Source organism: Thunnus maccoyii, chromosome 23, assembly GCF_910596095.1.
Source record: "Thunnus maccoyii chromosome 23, fThuMac1.1, whole genome shotgun sequence".
Taxonomy (NCBI): domain Eukaryota; kingdom Metazoa; phylum Chordata; class Actinopteri; order Scombriformes; family Scombridae; genus Thunnus; species Thunnus maccoyii.
In genome coordinates this window covers 9,857,074-9,877,944 of record NC_056555.1, presented here as the reverse complement: position 1 = coordinate 9,877,944, position 20,871 = coordinate 9,857,074, and the positions used below count along the sequence as shown (strand labels likewise).

The following is a 20,871-nucleotide window of genomic DNA, read 5'->3' as shown; positions in this document are numbered from 1 at the left end:
TTGACAAGGGAAATTAGTTCATATCAGTTACAGCAAAAAGAAAGTCCTCTCAGACTCGGCCCACTGACAGATGACATCACTCCAGTCCTAGCCGAAATACACCGGCTCCCCTTCTGTTACAGAATTCAATTTAAGATTCTATTGATTACTTTTAAATCCTTACATGGTCTTGCTCCACCTTACATTGCAGAACTCTTAACCTTGTATTCTGCACCGAGACCCCTCAGATCAGAGGACCAAATGCTGTTAATCGTACCATGCTCCAGGCTGAAAACAAAGGGGGATCATGCTTTTACTGTTTTAGCTCCAACACTGTGGAAGAAACTCACCCACAGAATCAGATCAACTGAGTCAGTGCCTCAGTTTAAAAAGCTTTTAAAAACCCACCTGCACAGACTGCTATTTGTATAATATTTTTTGTAGTGTCTGCTCAAATGTTTTTTTAACATTGTTTTTTTTTAGTATATTTTGTTGTTTTTTTTTATCTCTCTATGTTTGACCACTTCTTTTTATTGCATTTTCTGTGTATGATCTTTTAAAATTTTTGTTTTATTTCTATGTTTGCTATCTTGCACCTTGTTTTAAGGCATCGTATTTTGTGACGCACCTTGTAACGCTGGTTTTGTAATGTGCTATAGAAATAGTTAGTTAATAGTTAATAGAAAAGTTTATAATTATTATTATCATCTTTTATAAAATGTGACACTGCTTAATATGTAACACATCCAGTAAGTGTGTTTAAGGTCACATGACTCCTTGACTGGACAAAGAGGTGGTTTAGTGATGACACTTGTTTTTTTTTAATTATAGGGGTGTCACTTCAAGAAGACTGTGCAGCTACAATGATGGAGCAGTTTTGGACCATTTTTTTTTCTAGAATAATTTTACCGCTGGGTGTCACGCTTCTGCTGCACCGTCTGGGAGCTCATGATTGGCTGAAAAACTGCTGCGTCACATGCGACGTACCTTGGGGGACGTCCCCCCAATACGTTCCCACCATGCAGCGGGTGATGTCTGAGGAAAGATGGCGGAAGGAGGAGCGGCCGATCTGGATACCCAGAGAGGAGAGGTCGCGGCACTGCTGAAAACACAGCTAAGAAAAGGAGACACTTGGTAAGACTTGAGCTTAAACCTTTTTCAAAGGTGCTGAGTGCCTGTCGGTTGGCTCTGCCGCGGCTGTCAACGCCACGGAGGATAAGAAAGCCGAGGTGACGGGCCGTGTTGACAGTTAGCTCGGAGCTAGCTGGGCTGGAGCTAACTGTCAGCTTCATGTGTGGCTATGAAGAACGACCACATATCGTTCACCTGTTGTTTTCTGGTGATTATTCCACCAATTCTAAATTACCATCTGCCTTTAAAAAAATCTGCTGACACGATCTTGGGAGGTTACGTGTCATTTCTTTTCTGATCTAGCCAGCCAGCTAAGAGCTAACAGGCTAGCCTACCGAAGCTCCAAGTGGTGGGTTTTTTTCTGTCAGTGGGTTCATCCGTCGACTTTCGGCAGGGCGGAGTCGGAAAAGAAGCACCTGTCAAAATCATAGAGCCAGCTGGCCAGGCAGATCAACTGTGCTACTCTTACAACTGTCAATCTGTGCAATGTTTGCCTTTTCAAAGTGACATTTGTCCCGGCTAATGACGGACAAGGTAGCCTTCACCTGCCGAAAGTGTTGCTATTATTACCACTCAGTGTGTGAGGGAAGACATACAAAAGCGTTCGCTTACACCATTATAAAGCTTGTGTCCAGTATGACTTTACTAGAGTTTAAATATTACAGCTTGTCTTCTCCGCAGGTACTTGGTGGACAGTCACTGGTTCAAACAGTGGAAGAAATATGTGGGATTTGACAGTTGGGACAAATACCAGATGGGTGACCAGAATGTCTACCCAGGACCAGTTGATAACTCTGGTCTTCTCAGAGGTAAGACAAACAATGCCTCACTTCCTTAGACCCTAAATCAGAATCAGAATAATCTTTATTGGCCAAGTAGTTGAAGTTTAGCCGTGTTATACAGAATAACAACACAACAATCTTCAGAAATATGCACAAGGAATTACTATATACAGGTGAAACTGTTTCTGTGAACTATAAAGAGGATAGTGCACAGCAGTAGCGAGTGCAAGGAGTGCTGAGATTCATATTTAATGGTTAAAAAAAAAGATGTTACTTTATATACATGTAGTCACATACAAATCACCATTAAAAATATTTTGCGGAGTAGTATGGAGCTGTATTTCACAATCCCACTACACCAGAAACCCGCAGGCCAGTATAGCTTCATCATTCTGGAAGATGCAACAAAGAGTTCAGAGGAAAAAGGGGACAAAAACAACATTGTTGACTGACTCTATAGCGTAGTCTATTTTTTTGAGGGTTCATAGAAAGCTCTCCAGCATACCTTTTTTTCTTTATGTGTTTTGTGTCCTGTGAGACGGTCAGTGCAGGGTCACTAGTGTAAGTCATTTGTTATTTAGCCTCCCTTGTTGTCCTTTGCTTTCTCTGTCTTCATACTTGTTTTCTCACTGCCTCCCTACCTCTAGATGGGGATGTGCTGGCCATCAAGGAGCACCTCATTGATGAGCTTGACTACATCCTGGTCCCAACGGAGGGCTGGAATAAGCTTGTCAGCTGGTATGGGTTGACAGAGGTTCAGGAGCCAATTGCACGCAAGGTAAGGATTCAGTCTTGAGCATAAAACTATGATTGCATTTTATGGCTGGAGTTTGTACAGCTCATTGCATTGATAATAGAACCAGTCGGGCAACATTATACCAGAAAAGGTGGTTTTCTGAAATGGTTGTGGTTACCAGCTATGTAGTGTAGCATGGTTTGTGTTGGGTTGAAAGGGAGAAATAAAGGCTAATAAGGCTACTGGAAATTGGTGTACATTTGGTATTGACTGACATGATTGGTCAGTTGGAGGTGCATGAGATGAGCTATGTATAGAAGTTGAAAACAAGTGTTAACACTACTGATACATGAATGTTTAAGGAAGCAACAGTAATGACACTTTTCAGTCATTTCCTTTAGCTTTTCATTCATTCACGTCATGAACTGATCTCATTTCTTTTAGGGGGAAATGAGTATTTTCAGACAAGTTTTGCTATTGCGAAACAAACAATGGAATATCTCTGTATGTGTGGTTACAGTTGATTAGTCAGGGAAATATTTTGTGAGGCGGGTACAACTTTACAAGACATACAGTATCAAATCCCAGCTTGAAATCTTGCTAGTCATGGCATCATGGCTGCTGGAAAGGTTTCCTCTTTCCCCCCTCTATCTCTATCATTCTCTCTCTCGCTCTTTCTCCCCTCTTACATTGACCCTCCCATTTTGCCATGTATGTCGTAGGACGTATCGGGTAGCCGCGGGGTTTCTATTTTCAGGCAACGTTCTGGATGACTGAAAAGCTACATGGAGCGATCTGCGAGACACAACATGCAGGAGGTTCATTATTAGTTTTTCCTCTTTTTAAAAAAAAAACTCTGTTTCTTCTGTGGGGTTGTCATCCTGAGGTGCAGGGGGAGCACAAGCGTTAAATGGATTTTAGTCACAGCTGTGGCGTTTCGGGTCCTTCCACTGTCTCTTTTGATTGCCAGCACTGGCGGAGTGTTCCTGCGTGTCCTTGTTTTTTGAAGTGGAGGAATGCCGGCTGAGGTCACACTGAGAGAAGCAGAGTGAACGCTGCTAAGAGGAGTGCGAGAGGCATAACCAGGATGGGAGGAGGGGGAGGGTGGGTGGGGTAAATGGTTTTGGCTCAGCTCTGATTTGAGATATTCTGTCAAGAGTTTGCTGATGAGTTGGACTTTTGCTCCTAGCTTACAAACACATGGGTGTTGTGCTCCGGGGTAGGATGGGCCCACTGGGGATCAGGGTTTGGGACTGGGGGGGGTGGGAGGGGTGGGAGGGGGGGAGCCGGTGGGGGAGAATCTGAGCCGTGTGTGCATGACTGTTTCAGTTCTCTGGGACATTTGTGAAGTTGGTACTGTGTGTATATATGCGTGTGTGTTGGAGGGGCTCAGCGGTGAAATAAATAGGCTGGGACCCCTCAGCTGTTTCCACGAGGTGCTGCTAATTTAGGCACTTCACTCTGACTCTGTTCCTATCAGGACACTAGACAAGTGGCAGCCAGGGCAGCAAACTTAACTCTGCTATCCATGAGAAACAGAAGCTAGTACAGTGTGAATTTGACCAAGTTAATTGAATTGTTGGAGCCGTTGTTTTAAGATAGATTATGAGAATAAGATAATATAGGTGGTATACTTTAGTTGCTAAACATTAGGCACAGTTATGAGTTTCTAAGAATAAACAGCTGGTGGCTCATGTTAATTCTCTGTTTGGTTGACTTTTGTTGCAAACTGTCAAAGCTGAAGAGGCAATTTAGTATCATGACAAACAGAAGGCTATATTTTCATCTGCTATAGCAACTTGTGCAGTTACGTCTAATAAAGGGTGGCAGCAAAGATTTGTCTTTGATTTGGTTCACATCAGGTTCTGTTTGTTTGGTTTAACATGTACCTGTTGATATATAATGTTTTAAAGCTCAACACTTTTACCTGGCGTAGTCAGCTAATATAGTCCAGATATGAAACATTTAATGTTAAAAAAAGGTTGAAAATATTTTGAATGATCCTGAGGGTCACTCATATAATGTCTGTGTCTCTCTCATTAGAGCAGCTGTTGTTTCTGCTTGGACATATAGTATTTAATACTGACATCTGCATTTATGCACTATATGTGTATTTAATTAATTATGGATTCAGTGATTAAACAATGTGAGCTGTAAATAATGCCCCCATGATGTTTTTTTTTTTTTCCCCCAGGTGGTGGAACAAGGTATGTTTGTGAAGCACTGCAAGGTGGAGGTGTACCTGACGGAGCTGAAGCTCTGTGAAGACAGCAACATGGACAATGTGATCACCAGACGCTTTAGCAAAGCTGACACAATAGGTAAGCCTGAGTCACTCTGGAGAAACTGTCTATGAACGCTGCCGGTCAGACTCAAGCAACCTCTGTTTATGAAACTTAGTTCTTTTTTTTTTTTTTTTTTACATTTCTACAATTTGTATTTCTATTACTTTTCATCTTTTGTTTGGTTAAGGCTTGACCCTTTCATTTGGATGCAAACAAAGAAAATAATATATGTCTTCACAAAAATGTTCCACAACACTGTAAATGTCCTGCTTTTAAAACATGAATTCCCACAACTTTTAAAATCTTAAGTATAGAGGATGTGTGTATAAGAAGCTCCTCAATAGTAATGAATCAAACATGAGATGACTCATAAAATCAAAAATATCCACTTAAGTGTCTTTATGTTGAATGAATTACATCAGTGTCTATCAACCATCATTCCCCAAAATCCTCCAGGCTTTCATTCAACGTAAACAAGAGAATAGATGTCTCGGTGGTTGAATGATTTGTTTGTTATTTAGTAAACTCTCAGTCATTTCTGTGTTAAACCATGTAAACCACATGGATGTAATCTTCAGAGTTTCTTAAGTTTGGTCATTTTCACCCTGTGCTCACAGACCTGATAGAGAAGGAGATGAGGAAGCTGTTCAGCATCCCTGATGAGAAGGAGACCAGGCTTTGGAACCGGTACATGAGCAACACCTTTGAGCCTCTCAACAAACCTGACAGCACCATTCAAGACGCCGGCCTCTACCAAGGACAGGTAGGGACTTTATCTAGAAGTTTCACTATATGAGAATAATTTCAACACCCCTTGGATACAGAGTTTATTTTTCTTGGGAGACGGTAAAGCCCCTGTGAGGCCCCTTAAAAAAAAAAAAAAAATTATAGTAGTATTTGACAAAATCGACACAGAGGTGTCCAAATATGGCGTGCTATGTAGACAGCTCCTGAGCTCAGTGAAATATACACAAGTTTCAATCACCCTTATAAGATAGCTTTCCCATATTTGTGTTCTCTGCCAGTCAGGCTTTTTTAGGTCACAGTAGGGCAGAGCTGCAATAAAATATTTCTTTTTTCTGCTCTGTTTGAATCAGGTTATCATTACCTGCAGAGGGCAGTCTAACTTATCTCAGTGTTATGTTTCTAGCAGGCACGAAAGTGGTTTGAAAATATATCTACTGGCTTTCTTCTTTGTGCTCAATTTTTCATGATGCACCATGAAATTATTCAAATGCCGTAGGTAACATTACATGGATTATTTAAATGACTTTCTGACTTGATACACAAGAAGAGAAGCTGGAGTTGTGCTGAGACAATATGGTAAGACTGTCCTGTAACGGTTACAGGACAAAATCTGTTTTGTCAGCAGCAGTGCGAGCCGCTCCATGTCCTCTTTTAAGCTGCTTAAAATGTACACGTATGTCCTGGCATCCACCTGGCAGTCAACTAGAGAGCAGAATACAAGCCCAGATTAATTTAGACACCTGGACGCAGCGAGCCAGCAGGCTTTAGATAGACCAAAGGGCTGTCCCATTCGCCAGCAGCTGTTCCAGAGTACAAATCCTCACTAAGTGAAGCACAGTTAAGAGCCATCCGACTTCCTGTCTTCCCCCATTAGAAACCACTACAGTATTTTACTGGCAGTCGCAACAGGTTGTTTGTCCTCCCAGCAGCTTTTGAAATATCGATTGTGGGTCATCTAAAGTAGGTGGAGAAGCAAAAAAAAAAAGTCCTGTCATGATGTATTTTTTTAAAGATCGGAGTATAATCTGATATTTTGGTCAAATCTGAATAGCCCCTTAATTGCATTCCTAAAAATATGCCTCTCAGCATTCATCCATCCCTGCATTTTAAAAAGAATTCAAGATAAACACAACTAAATAGAGTTTTATTTGTTCAGAACGCAGATGAGCAAACACTTAAATGGTTGCTATCTTTAAACCAGCAACAGCAGACGGAGCTTCAGTTTTTCTTTATGTTGTCTCCCGCAGGTTCTTGTAATAGAGCAGAAGAATGAGGATGGCACATGGCCCAGAGGCTCCACGGCACCCAAGTGAGTGAACGGCACAAGTCCTGGCTTCTATTTTCTTTGTTTACTGAAGGAAGAAGTTAGTTGTGTATTTTACCACAGGAAATAGAGCACAGTTTCCATGCTGTAACCAATCACTACCTTTCGACTGACCGCAAAAATAACGTACAGGCGGTGTATTATTGATTTGCAAGGGAGTTTGGTTACTGTAATGCTAGATGACAGCAGCACATTTCCTCATCTGGGAAGCTGCCTGAAACATTTTTCCATTGCTTCCTCTTTGGAAACTTCAAATTGTATAACTCTTTTTAAAAAATTTTCCTGCTATGTCACCACGGCACCTCATCATCGTCAAATTTTTTTCTGCTCTCTACGACTTTGCCTCAGTCTACCTCTTTTTTTTGCTTGATCTTTTGTTGCCGACATATCACTTTATTTTGTTAAATTCATCTCAGTTTTATTTAATTGACACTCAGGCACCTTTCTGGAACAGCTCCTTATTTCCTCTCCTCTAACTCATGATCTATTCTTTATCTTTTGAAGGTCATCTGGTGCTTCCAATCTCTCTGCTTTGCCAAAGATCTCGCCTTCATCTCTCACAAACAATCATAACAGCAGCTTCAACAGCAGGAAGTAAGGCTTAGTAGTGGGTTGAAATAGCTGAGGGGCGGGTTTGGATGCCAAACAGCCAGAGATGGAACCTGGAGTAGCTGTAGCTCAGCACAGACGTTCACATTAACCTGGCTGGAATTTTCAGACTGAGTGGGTGCTGCCAGTGGCACCGTAACTTAAAAAAATTATAGCCGGAGAAAGTCTGCAGTGACTTCAGAGTCTCAACTTTTTTTTCTCAGCTCTGTTCTGCTCGATTTATACTCATTCCTCATTCATTGACATCGATGCAGTTTACAGGTCCGTCTCTGGCTGTGGTTTGGGGTTTAAAGCCTATATCCTGATGATGCAGTTTCAGCTGTAAGAGCTGATAGCGTGGGGGGGTGGGGTGGTGGGGGGGGGGAGATTGGGGCTTAACGTGGGATTGATCTCTTTGGAATTTTCCTCAGTGACAGCAGTGCTCTCTATTAATGGCCCACTGGTGCCTCTGGGTGTCTTAGTCAGCATTTAATCATGTCCATTAACATCATTTACAACATTTACATCTGATTATACATATATCTCACTGATTGATAGCTTTGGCTAGGGCTGCGTGATTATGACAAATGTGATCATTATTTTTACTTAATTATGTGTGCCACAAGGTCCTGATCTCTTACTCTTAATGTCTGCGTCGTTAAAATGTTTAAATACTAAAATATCAGCTACAAATTTGAGACCGTATGGGCACTGAGTCTTTGCACCTGTCTCCAAATAACAGGTGATTATTTACTTTAATGAAGTTTAATGTTTTCATGATCAGACCCATTTTTCTACTTTGCCTCATTTCCCAGCCTGCGTCTCCATCTTTAAGGCTTATTTTGGTCTCTCAATGCAGTTTTCAGGGTTGTCTTGTTAGAGGGCTCTTCTCTCGTTGTGGCCTCCCTGAATCAATCCGGATTAATCTGCAGACGATGCACTCGATGAATCATTTAGTCTATGAAATGTTGTGAAATAGTGAAAAAATGGCATTCGCTATTTCTCAGAGGTCTTCAATTTGCTTGTCTTTTCTGACTAATGGTCCAAAACCTTTAGATATCGAATTTGTTGTCATATTTGATGAAGAAAAACAGCAAATCCTCACATATGAGAAGCTGGAACCAGAAAATATTTATCATTTTTGCTTGAAAAATGACTGAAACGATTATTCAATTATTGAAATAGTTTGACAATTTTCTGACAATTGACTCATCGTTGCAGCTCTAAAATAAAGTACATTATTGTTAATTTTAAAAAAAGGAAATCGCAGTGTATGATTAATCATGCAGCCCTATCGTTAGTCCTTTTTTTTAAGCATCTCAACTCTTAAGAAACCTCATCTTTATTAAATCTCTGACAAGAGGCAGCGGTGATGCAAGTGCAACCTCTCAAATATCAGAGCAGCCAAGTTTTCCCTGCCCTGCAAGCTTAATCAGAGCTCCGTTTCTCCCCGAAGATCTTACCGTAGCCTAAATAAAGGTTTGTCACCGAAGCATTGAGACCTAGAGGCTCTTGTCAGCCCTGCGCTAGAGAGCACTGCTCGACTGTGGGTGGAGCTGTCGCCTCTGCTGCCCGCTAGACTTTTCTGTCCCCTCCTTCCCAATTTATGTGTGTGATTTACTGCATGCTAGAGTGTGTCTGTGTGTGTGTGTTAGATATAGACGCTCAGCATTAGCATTTCTTAACACTGTTGGAATGCAGAAATAATAGCCCTGAGCTCAGCCACCTGAAAAAAAATCAATATTGAAAAAAGAAGCAAGGTGAGCCTCTCCTTCCTACACTCACTAGCTGTCCAGTGAAAGAAAACCTTACCGGTTATTTTTCAGTGCATTCATACTACTGGCTTGTGCTTGAGTTGGTTTGAGCATGGTTTCACATTATCATTTCACAGCTCTGTATTACATTATTTGACAGCGTTGGCATCCTTTTCCGTACAGTATTGGTGGGTTGACTTGGGGAAATTGGATCTCCACTCTAAGCAGCTCCTCTGTCCCTGATTCACTGTAGTGCCAGCACCATCGTTTCCTCTGAATTATGCATGGGGCCTCTTTTTTTTTTTTTTTTTTCTCCTCTCTTTTCACATGAAGTGTTCCCACATTACATAACACTTGTCTTTTTGATTATGCGGTTTTGACCCTGTGGGTTTAGCCTCAGCAGCAACGCTCTCTATCAGCAGTGAGTGCCACCGTCTTACGAGGCGGTGTCCCCTGATTCCGGCAGGCGGTTTCTCTCCCCCTCTTTACCTCTCTCCTCTCCCCTTAGCTCATTGCGATGCACATGTTCTGCAGTCGAAGTGACCTTCAGAATACATTTCATCTGCTCCTGCTCCTCTCATCGCCTGCCTTCACCCGCGCGCACACAGACACACACATACATGCATACCGGCCAGTGTCATTAAAAACTGCGCTTTCTTCGGGTTTTAGTTGATTTTTCTAGACCCTCCCCGTTTTAAAAGCTCTCATACAGACAGCCATGGCATATAAAAGATGATGAACGAGGGAGTGTCAGAGTGTGTGTGTGTGATTCACTCAGGAGGAGTGCCATAGGGTGTGCTTTACAGGGGTAGAGCGGAAATGAGAGCGAGTATTTGTGTGTTAGTGTGTCGAGATGTGAGAGGAAGCAATACAATGCTTACACAAGTGTGAGAAACGGCGATAAATGGTGTGTCGACATGAATAAGTGTGTGTGTGTGTGTGTTAGAGAGAGTCAGGCCTGTGAATACTGCAGCCTCAGCTGGATGCAGTGGATCAGCTGCTCCCTCCATCCCCATCTCATTTCTCTTCTGTCAGCCCCCCCCCCCCCCCCCACCCCCCATTTTTCCCCCCTCCGCCACCCCCTTGTACTGTCCGCCCCTCCCCCCATTCTCTCTGCCTCTTCCTCCCTCTCTCCCTCTCTCCCTCTCCTCTCTCTCTCTCTCTGTGCACCTCTAGCTTTGGTAGCAGTAGTCTTGAGCATCCTTGCTGCTGCTGATGCTGCTATAAATATCCGCTGGTAGCCGTAGAGCGGCAGAGAGCAGCAGGCAGGCCAGAGGGAGGAGCAGACGACTAGAGGACAGGACAGGACAGGAGAGGACAGGACAGGACAGGACAGGACAGGACAAGGGGGAAGGGATCTGAAGCAGAGGGGATAACAAGATGACAGGCGGTCGAGCCCGAAAAAGAAGAAGGGGGGAGAAGAGAAGAGGGGAGCTGCTTAGTTAGCTCTGAAAAGATTGGAGGAGAGAAACAGTGTTTTTTTTTTTGTGTGTGTGTGTGTTTGCGCTCTGTTGTTTGGTTGTTTACCTGTGCTGGACTTGGAAGCCAAATTTAGGCCTAAACTTGTTCTGGACAGTATTCAAACTGCTACTGGAGCTGCACCGGGTTGAGCTGGGTTAACATCAGGACTCAGCAGCGGAGACTGGAACTGGACTTTTGTTTCCCGCCCCTTTTTAAAAGCCAGGCTTTTTTGCATGCAACCGAACCTGAGCTGAACCTCATCCGAGCTGCCGGTCATTTAGTTTCGCGCGGACATGCGGGCCGGCATGGGCCGGGGCGGGGCTGAGATGTCATGCTCCTGTGTTGCTGGTGGTGCCTGAGGCCTGAGGCGGTGGAGCTGGACAGCAGGAGGGTGGACCACCGCGTGCTGAACTGCGAGGCCACTGCCTCCACCGCCATAACAGCTGTTTCCCTTGACCAGTGGGAGCCAGAAACGACCAACAATGCCTTGCAGCCCTCTCAGAGGTCTGCTGATTGCTGCAGTTGGGGATGCCTAGCTTTACGCTCTCTCTGGTTGTCTAGGAAGCCTGGGAGTCTTTGTGTGTGTGGGGGGGGGGGCAGTGTAAAAGGGTGTAGTAGAAGCTGAAATGATATGTTTGCCTGGTGGTCTTTTTAGTGCATTGTTGAATGTATATTTATCCTGATAAAAATGGTCATAATGGTAAATAGACTGACATTTTGATGCAGTATATACCTGGTTACATATTGTAGATGTAGCAATGTTATTTTATGTCTGCAAAAGGGTGTTCATGACCTTTTCTTTGTTTGTAGCAGTTTGACAAACCCTGTATAACCTGTGTGTTTGTGTGTTTATTGCACAGTGTGAAGAATTCGAGCTATAGTCTGCCATCCTACCACCCTTACAGCAACAGCTATGACTACTCAGACCAGAGCAGGCAGAGTGAGCGCTCAGGCCTCTGTGGACTCTCCAACCTGGGCAACACCTGCTTTATGAACTCTGCTGTGCAGGTAACAGCATGCCCACAGTTGTTGTCTTTGTTTGCACATATTATGGCAGGTATCTGGTAAATGACTGCGATGGCTCGGACGTTTGAACCGTCTTCTCCCGTCTCTTTTCTTATCATCGTCTTCTCCCTGTTATTGCGCCCTCTTAGTGTTTAAGCAATATCCCTCCACTGACGGAGTACTTCCTCAAAGACAAGTACACAGACGAGCTGAATGAGGACAACCCGCTGGGCATGAAGGGGGAGATTGCCAGAGCCTACGCTGAGCTCATCAAACAGCTGTGGTCGGGCAAATACAGCTACGTCACCCCGAGGCCTTTCAAGGTGACTACCTGCAATAAACTTTTAATGGGAAAAACAATAACAACAATAATTTCTTGAAGCAATTTTGTATGTTGAGTTCACTACAAAAACAGTGCACTGTAGTGTACATTTTTGGAAAGGAAGGTCTGTAAAAGCAATATCTTTGTCGCTGTTATCTTTCAAATCTGTGCGCAGGCAGTTTGAGCTGAAAGCCAAAATATGTTGTTGAGATGTAGATTTTCATTCTGAAAGGTACAAACATAGCAGTAAGAAAGTAGCAGATCAAGAATGGTCTAACATACAAGTGTTTATGCCTATGGAGGACCAGAGCTAACCAATCAATGTGATTGTGCAGCATAGAGTATCGATTGAAGGAAACACCAGTTTGAATTCCCAGAAAATTTTGCAATTTTAAAATATCAGAAGTTCAGGTGAAGTCTTGCATGAAGCTGTGACAGGTAAATCTCTGCATTTCTGGGACTTAAAAGAGGTTGTGAATTATGTGAAACATGAGTATGAGAAGACTGAACTTTTGAAGTGTAAAAATAGAACCCACCTAGACCGATGTCATTTGACAGATATCTAATGTTGAGGAGAAAATATCTCAGCTTTTCTTTTTTTTCCCTTGCACTCCTGCACGTCATTTGTTAATCTCTGAGTGTGTTTTTACATCCTGCAGACCCAGGTGGGCCGCTTTGCCCCCCAGTTCTCGGGCTACCAACAGCAGGACTCTCATGAGCTGCTGGCCTTTCTCCTGGACGGCCTTCATGAGGACTTGAACCGCATCAGGAAGAAGCCCTACATACAGCTAAAGGACGCTAACGGTAGACCTGATAAGGTGAGACCAAGTTCTGGAAATACTGAAGTGTTTGTAGCTGGCTGACTGGTGGGAGAAAAGTATTCTGATAAAACGTATGACTAAAAATGTTTTTCTTTTTGCATTTTTAAATAAGTTATTGTAATTATAGTTTATTGGCTAATGAGCAGTATTATATTTGCCATTAGATTTTATTTATATTTGTGTTATTTTTGTACTTTTTCTTACATTTTGTACATGTTGTTTTGTGATTTCTCTCAGGTGGTGGCAGAGGAAGCGTGGGAGAACCACATCAAGAGGAACGACTCCATCATTGTGGACATCTTCCACGGCCTTTTCAAGTCCACCTTGGTGTGTCCCGTGTGCTCCAAGGTCTCCGTGACCTTCGATCCTTTTTGCTACTTGACCCTTCCACTACCCATGAAGAAGGAGCGGACACTGGAGGTTTATCTGGTCAGACTGGACCCTCTGGCCAAACCCACACAGGTAACATGCACAGCGGTGACTGGGAAAGCACAGAAATGCAGTGTGAGGTAATGATTTCATCTCAAGACAGTAGTTAATAGTGACGAGTTTCTCTTTCAGTACAAGCTGACTGTGCCGAAGGTGGGCTACATCTCCGACCTGTGTACCTCTCTCTCCAGCCTGTCTGGGGTGCCTGCTGAGAAGGTAATAACATTGCAGTCAGCTCTGCTCTGGGCAGTAACCCTGCTTATTAGCCGTCACACTATAATACTGACATCTCCTCAGACAGCACAGACCAAAATAGTCTATTCTCTTTAACACTGCCCAGCCAGCTTCAGCAGCTAGTGAGAAAAACATTGCATCTGTTGCCTTTTGAACAAGGAAAGTATAAACAACTAAATAAAAAAATGCAAAAGAAGAGAGGAAAACAAATACGGGCAGTGTATCACACTGCTTTATGAACTAACTTTCCATTCCATACCAAGTAATTTAGTTCCATTATGTTGATTTGTTTAATCAGCCTCAATTTCAAAGAGGTTTTCTCTCTTTCCATCTTTACTGACTGTGGTTCCCTCCAACTCTCATCTCCCCAGATGATTGTAACTGACATCTACAACCACCGCTTTCACCGGATCTTTGCAACCAATGAGAATCTCAGCAGCATCATGGAGAGAGACGATATCTATGTGTGAGTGTCAAGCTTTGCTGACAGATATACTGTGTTATCAGATTACAACCTCAGTGTTATCTTAAGTTGGACTGCAACCAGAATGAAACCATGTCTAAATTTAAGTTTTTGGCCTTTGCTTACTGTATAAAAAAACAGTTTTTAGCCCTGATTGATGGTATAATTTTCCAAATGTTGCATTAAGTCTGGCTTAATAACAGCTTCACTTCTGATTGGTTTGAAGACTTTCATTTATATTTGTGACATCCGTGATTTAGCTCATACAGTGTGGTTACGATCGACTGACCACACTTCTCCCTGTAGGTTTGAGGTAGCGGTGAACAGGGTGGAGGACACAGACCACGTAGTGATCCCAGTGCACCTGAGGGAGAAGTACAAGCAGTCGGGCTACAACCACACCAGCACGCCGTTGTTTGGACAGCCCTTCCTCATCGCCGTCCCCAGAACACTCAGCGAAGACAAACTCTACAATATGCTGCTCCTGCGCCTCTGGTAGGATCATGTTTCTCAGTGTCTGATCATACATTCATGGACACTACAAGCCACTTTTGCCTTGTTTCCACTACAAGGTACTGGCTCGACTCCACTCTGCTCTACTTAACTCGACTGGCCTCTCACTTAAAGAGACGACGCAGCGGTGGTCAAGCGAGGAAACAGATGCTATTATAGTTTCATTTTCCTCTTCTGCATTTCTCCTTTTCATTCATTCATTTTCCACTGCAGTATGTCCCATGTCATGCAAGTGTCGATTCTAGTGACAATTACCTCTGACCAATCGGTGGCCTGCAGTGTTTTCACGTCACTTTTTAGTATCAGCTCAGCTCACTTGGAACCTCAACGGATGTGATACCACAAAAAAGTACCAGGCACCAGGTACTATCCACAACTTTTGCCCGATGGAAAGTAGTAGAGTCCAGTCGAGTCGTACCATGCAGTGAAAAAGCAGCTTTTGGCAACTTTTTTAGTGGAATTCAGAGAAACAGTTTAATAGAATTGGATTTGACTTGTTCAAAAAAGTAAAAAGCATCATCATTTTTTAATCCAGCAGCCAGTGTAAGAAAAGGAAAGAAAGGCTTGTGCTCCCGCTGTTTGATGTGTGATAGAACTTTTTATTTCAGACTCGTATCCTCTCACACCAGTGTTGCATGCTGAAAACAAAAATTCTAGTAGAATGAAGAGATATTTTTTGAGTGTATCAAATATACTGATGTATTTGACAATGCTAAAAGTTTAAAACAGTTGCTGTAAATGAGAATTGTCGTGCGTTTGCAGCCGATTCGTGCGATGTTCTGTAGAGGAGGATGAGGAGGATTGTGAAGAGACACAGTCGCCCAAACAGCACACTGTCAACGGCAACGCCACTAATGGACTGCTGGAGGAGGGGTCGCCAAGTGAGCGCACACCCACACACACAAACACATTATAATGAAAGATTTGACCTTTTGTTATGTCTTTTTATTTGTGCCACTTGTTATTTTCAAGTCACCGTTCTTTCGAAGCATCAGAGGTGCTTTAAAATCTGCTCTCTCTTATTTCAGGTGAGATGGAGACTGACGAGCAGGACGACGAGTCCAGTCAAGATCAGGAGCTGCCCTCTGAGAACGACAACAGCCAGTCAGAGGACTCCGTGGGCGGGGACAATGAACTGGAGAACGGCATGGTTGGTCCGCAGAACTCCACCAAAGTCCAGCAGACGGCCGGACACAACAGAAAGAGACTTTTTACATTCCAGTTCAATAACATGGGCAAAACGGACTTCTCCCTCATCAAGGAGGACACCAGGCAGATCCGGTTTGACGAGGGACATCTTCGACTCAGTGGTAGGAACTGGAGCGACATAGGGAGTAAATGAAGAATCCCCTTCAAATACCCCAAAGTCAAGCAAATATCTTCTGCAAGGATTTGAATCGATCCACGTTCATTATTCATTTATTTGTTATTCATTTATTTTGTGCCGTTTATTTCTAATTTTGCATGAATTGCTAATTTAATGAGGCATATAAAAATAAGCAAATCATTTTCTCTGCCTGAATAGATGACCTTCTAGATATATGAACAATAAGAGAAGGTGAAATGAGAGATGGCTCATCTGACATTCTGTCCACCTCTTCCAGATCGCTCTTATCTCTCTTTGGACTGGGAACCGGAGATCAAGAAGAAGTACTTCGATGAGACCGTTGTCGAGGTAAAGCCGACAACAGAAACTGAAGATGCTCTCTCATACAGATATCACTGTAGCTGAGCAGCTGGTTCACTTTTTTAGCACCCACACCGACAGCATTACAAAATATGGCAGTGTGACCCAGACAGGAGCAGCAGGAAGTCTCAGTGACGAGCTCGAATATCTTGTAATCAAAAGGTCACAGATTTGTTTTCCACTGTCTTACAGTAGCCTGATGACACTTGTGTCTAGGGCTGGGCGGTTAATCGAATGTTATTTTCAATTGCGATTTTGGCCTCCAACAATTATGAAAACAAGATAATCGAGATAAAACGATTGTGCCGAGTTCCATTTCACAATGATGCTCTCGTTTTGTCTTGTGTTATAAATCCAGCGCACCCCTTTCCTTTACAGCGGTGCACTTTCACCTCCCTCCCTAAAAGCCCAAACTCACTCTCACATACTAAGCGAGACGTGAGCGGCGCGTTCAATCCGTTCAATCCACACCGACTCCGACCTGCGTTCAGCGTCTCTGTCCACAGAACCGGCTCCTTGTCAGTAGCAGCTCATGGGGAGCTGAGAGGACACCAGCCGGACAAACTGTTTTCATGTCGGCTCCACAGGAAGAAATCGACAGTGTTTATGTTTATTGATTTATCGATTTTATTTCCCCGCCCACCGTAGCGAGTGAGGGGAATCTGCCTGTGGTGAAACAGGCAGCTCACAGACAGACTGGGAGCCTTGATCATTCAACATATACCATTAATTAGTTCAAAACATATTACAGCGGGATATTTGTGTGAGTTAAACAGCTGTCTGTGCAGATTACACTTCACTAAATGACAGGAATAGACTCGGAGTCAGTGTGGATTGATACATTTGACAAAACAAAATAATATCTGTTTTGTGAGTCAATGAGTAATCGTGTTCTTAATATTGACCAAAACAATCGTGATTATGATTTTTGCCATAATCGAGCAGCCCTACTTTTGCCCATATGTAACTTGTGGAAAGATATTGTTAGTGCACAATACTCATGTAAAGCTGCTTCAGAGTAAAGTATGATCTGTTTTGTTTCATTTTTGGACAGGGATGTAATTCATGTCCTGTGAGACACAGCAGTGTTATGAGAAGTGTTTGGTCAAACAGCTGTGTGTGTGTGTGTGTGTGTGTGTGTGTGTGTTTGTCTGTGAGAGCAGGACTTTGATAAGCACGAGAGCATGGAGTACAAGCCTCAGAAGAAGGCGTTCTTCAAGCTGAACGACTGCATCGAACTGTTCACTACAAAGGAAAAACTGGGAGCAGAGGACCCATGGTGAGAAACGACGCACAGTCCACACACACACAAGTCACAAGCAGGTTGCGTGCTGCATATCCTAACGTGAACACGTGTGTCTGCAGGTATTGTCCAAACTGTAAGCAGCACCAACAGGCCACTAAGAAGCTGGACCTATGGTCTCTGCCACCGGTGCTGGTGGTCCATCTGAAGCGATTCTCCTACAGCCGCTACATGAGGGATAAACTGGACTCCCTTGTTGACTTCCCACTCAGGTACACACACACACACACACACACACACAGAAAAAAAGGTAATATATCATTGCACTAGAACACTGTTTTCAGCAGTTTATCCATTGTTTATGTTTGTCCTACTTGCTTTTACATCATCCACATACAGAAAACTGTATGAAAACTACAAAAACTTTCCTTACTCAATACTTACAGTAAGTAATTTAAATTTAACACTTAGTTTACAATTTTTCTGTGTAAAATTCTTGTCAGTTGTGGTCAGAATCCTGTTTGGTACCTTCTGATTCCCTGCAGCACCCTGAAATCGCTGTGAGAACTGATATTTGTACATATGTAGTACGTTATGAATCGTTGTTTTTCCTACAGAGATCTGGACATGTCCGAGTTCCTGATCAACCCCAACGCAGGGCCGTGCCGCTACGACCTCATTGCTGTTTCCAACCACTACGGCGGGATGGGTGGAGGCCACTGTAAGACTCACCACACATGTCACAGAGCCATTTAAAAGCCTCCTTCTCCATCGGTTTACAGCTCCCCTCATGGAGCTTAATACCGTTATTAAACCCCCCAAAACAAGACATCGAGACTTCTATTTAACTACATGTTTAATAGATGACTTGTGTCTGTCCTCATCCTGTAATATTGCTGTTAATGTGCTTTGCTGAGTAGCAAGTGTTTGAGTCATACTCATCTTCCCTCTTTATTATAGCTGTGTGTTCCTGTACGCGCCAACGCTTTGCAGCATCACCAGGAAATAAGCTGCGCAAATATAGTGTTTACCATCATGCCTGAACAGCAGTGATTGCAGAACGCCAACAAGCTCTATGTTTACATCAGTCATGACTCGTGTTTGTGGCTGCTTATCAGCTCTGTTTCACTCTGAAGCTCACAGCAGGCAGTACAGCAGGGGTTTGCTTTGCATTTTTAAAGACAAATCTATGTGTTTTAAGGGCTTCTTAACTTCATTTCTGTGGAGTTTGTGTTGTCATGCTGTTATGATACTAACCAACCTCCTGCTTGTGTTATTGTGTGGTGTTCAGTGTTTCTCTGTAGTCACAACAGGAGATTGTGTATGTAATAGGTAGTTTTACCTCTGACTACTTTGTACACAGCTGTGATCTAGTTACATTTACATGAGCAGATGTTGTGCTCTGCTCATTTTGACATCAAAACTGTGGAAGTTTTGTTAAAGTTTAAATGCTTTATAACACAAAAACCAGTGTAAGTATATAAAAATATGCCTATTAAGTGGAAAGCCTGTGTAATACTATATTAATGTCTGTTAATCTCGTCCTTTCCAGATACTGCTTATGCTAAGAACAAAGATGATGGGAAGTGGTACAACTTTGATGACAGCAGCGTGTCGCCTGCCAACGAAGATCAAATAGTGGTGAGTGTCCTCATTTGGGAAAGCCAGGCATCACTTCTACTGTTTATTCATCAGAGACAGTTTTGCTGGACACAGACTAGAATGCTTCAGTTCATCAAAATCATGTACTTCTATTAATTATTACATGGCCAAGCAGCCTGATTTCTCAATGACATCCAGCTGTGCTGATACTAATTAAGGACTGAGGACACTTTTTTTTTGGGTTTATGGGTATTTTGCTGCAGTTACTGTTTTTAGACGGTTCAAATATACAGTAATTGGCACATAGAAACATGTTAGTGTTTCAAGCCAGAGATTCAACCAATGTGGAGTCTCATTAAGATGAGTTGACAGTGGGGGGTATTGAGAAAGTTTATAAAGGCTTTTAAATCTCAGAACCCAGAAGACACTTTCAGTCAGGTCACAAATGTTTCTTTCTATTGTTCTGCCTGTATATAATGTTTCACAAGTTAAAGATTCATAAAGGACCATGTACAATATTAAACATAAATGTTACTATTTGATGTATCAGAGTTAGCTTAAAGCTAAAGCTTATGTCAGCAAACAGTCCTTGGAGTCTGCTGTAGTGAATGCAGTGTGACTCATTATCATGTTCACATGTGTGCAGCATCAGATCTGTAAGTGAGTAGCTGAGTAACTTTGTGTGTCTCTTCAGTCCAAAGCAGGGTACGTGCTGTTTTACCAGCGCCAGGACACCGTGAAAGGCACTGGCTACTTCGCTCTGGACCGCGAGGAAGAGGAGGACGATGAGGAGGAGGAAGAGGAAGGAGAGGAGGAGGAGAACGAAGGTGAGGAGAGGCAGGAGAGAAAGGGCGCCTCGTCCTCTCTGGGAGCCTCATCCGCCGCTGCCACCGCCGCTGCTGCCGCCGCCACCTCTGCCTCCGCCTCCGCCTCCGCGTCCGCCGCTCTGAGCGACGAGGAGGACCTCAACGAGAACCGGCGCAGGAAGAACGACAACGAGCAGGAAGAGGAGGAGGAAGAGGAGGAGGAGGAGGAGGAAGAAGAAGAGGAAGAGGAGGAAGAGGAGGAAGGGGCGCCCAATCGAGACGTCACCATGAAAACCAACTGAAGCAAATGGAAAAAAAAACGGAGAGAGAGAGATTGGGATCTTTCCATCCAAAGCCATATGGACACACAGCATGGCAGCGGGCGCCACCAGTCCCACCCAGCGGCTCGGATTCAACCGCTCGACAGGCGGAGCCAACCGTGGGGATGAAGACTGTTTGGTCAGAGTGCTGCGGGGGTACGCAACGCTAAGAAATCAGGGCCCTCTGTGGTTGGATCACTGTGTGTGTGCGTGTGTGTGCGTGCGCGTGCGTGTGTGTGTGAGAGTGTGTCGCCACGTCCATCCATTTAGTTCTTTTTCTAAAGGATTCGCTCACCTGCTCTCTGAAAAGAGTCACTGAACGTCACCGCGGACCGATTCTGAGGCTTCACGCTACTTGTGTGCGGCGCTCTGAGTCTCCCTTTGCTTTTTGTGTTACATTGTTGTTCTTTTATATATATATATTTTTTGAGAGCGATGCATTGTTGGCATATCATTTTTAGTATCATTTAGACCTTGTGTATATATTTTAAACACTGAATTATATGTGGTTTCATGATGCGCTGAAACGTTTTGAACTTGCACAATCGCCAACCATCCACTTTTTTTTTTTTTTTTTTTTAATGTAATTATTGCCAGACATACTGCAACCGTTCAATGACTCAGAGGGTTTTCTCACAT

The 20,871-nt window shown here is 43.3% G+C and overlaps 1 protein-coding gene across 2 annotated transcripts; it reads left to right on the top strand.

Moving 5' to 3' along the window:
- The first annotated feature begins 989 nt into the window (after positions 1-989).
- On the top strand, positions 990-20,871 carry LOC121890598 (ubiquitin carboxyl-terminal hydrolase 15-like). 2 transcript variants are annotated; one of them, XM_042403011.1, is made up of 22 exons: positions 990-1,113; positions 1,792-1,919; positions 2,540-2,670; positions 4,823-4,949; positions 5,531-5,676; positions 6,908-6,969; positions 7,489-7,578; positions 11,648-11,795; positions 11,942-12,115; positions 12,774-12,932; positions 13,173-13,397; positions 13,497-13,580; positions 13,970-14,064; positions 14,368-14,556; positions 15,337-15,455; positions 15,603-15,884; positions 16,179-16,249; positions 17,425-17,540; positions 17,627-17,776; positions 18,122-18,225; positions 19,057-19,145; positions 19,801-20,871. In XM_042403011.1, exons 1-22 carry the CDS (start codon positions 1,025-1,027, stop codon positions 20,212-20,214), a joined length of 3,192 nt encoding a protein of 1,063 aa, XP_042258945.1. In that variant the 5' UTR covers positions 990-1,024; the 3' UTR covers positions 20,215-20,871. The 2 variants fall into 2 exon arrangements, with proteins under 2 accessions (XP_042258945.1, XP_042258947.1); XM_042403013.1 differs by lacking the exon at positions 7,489-7,578.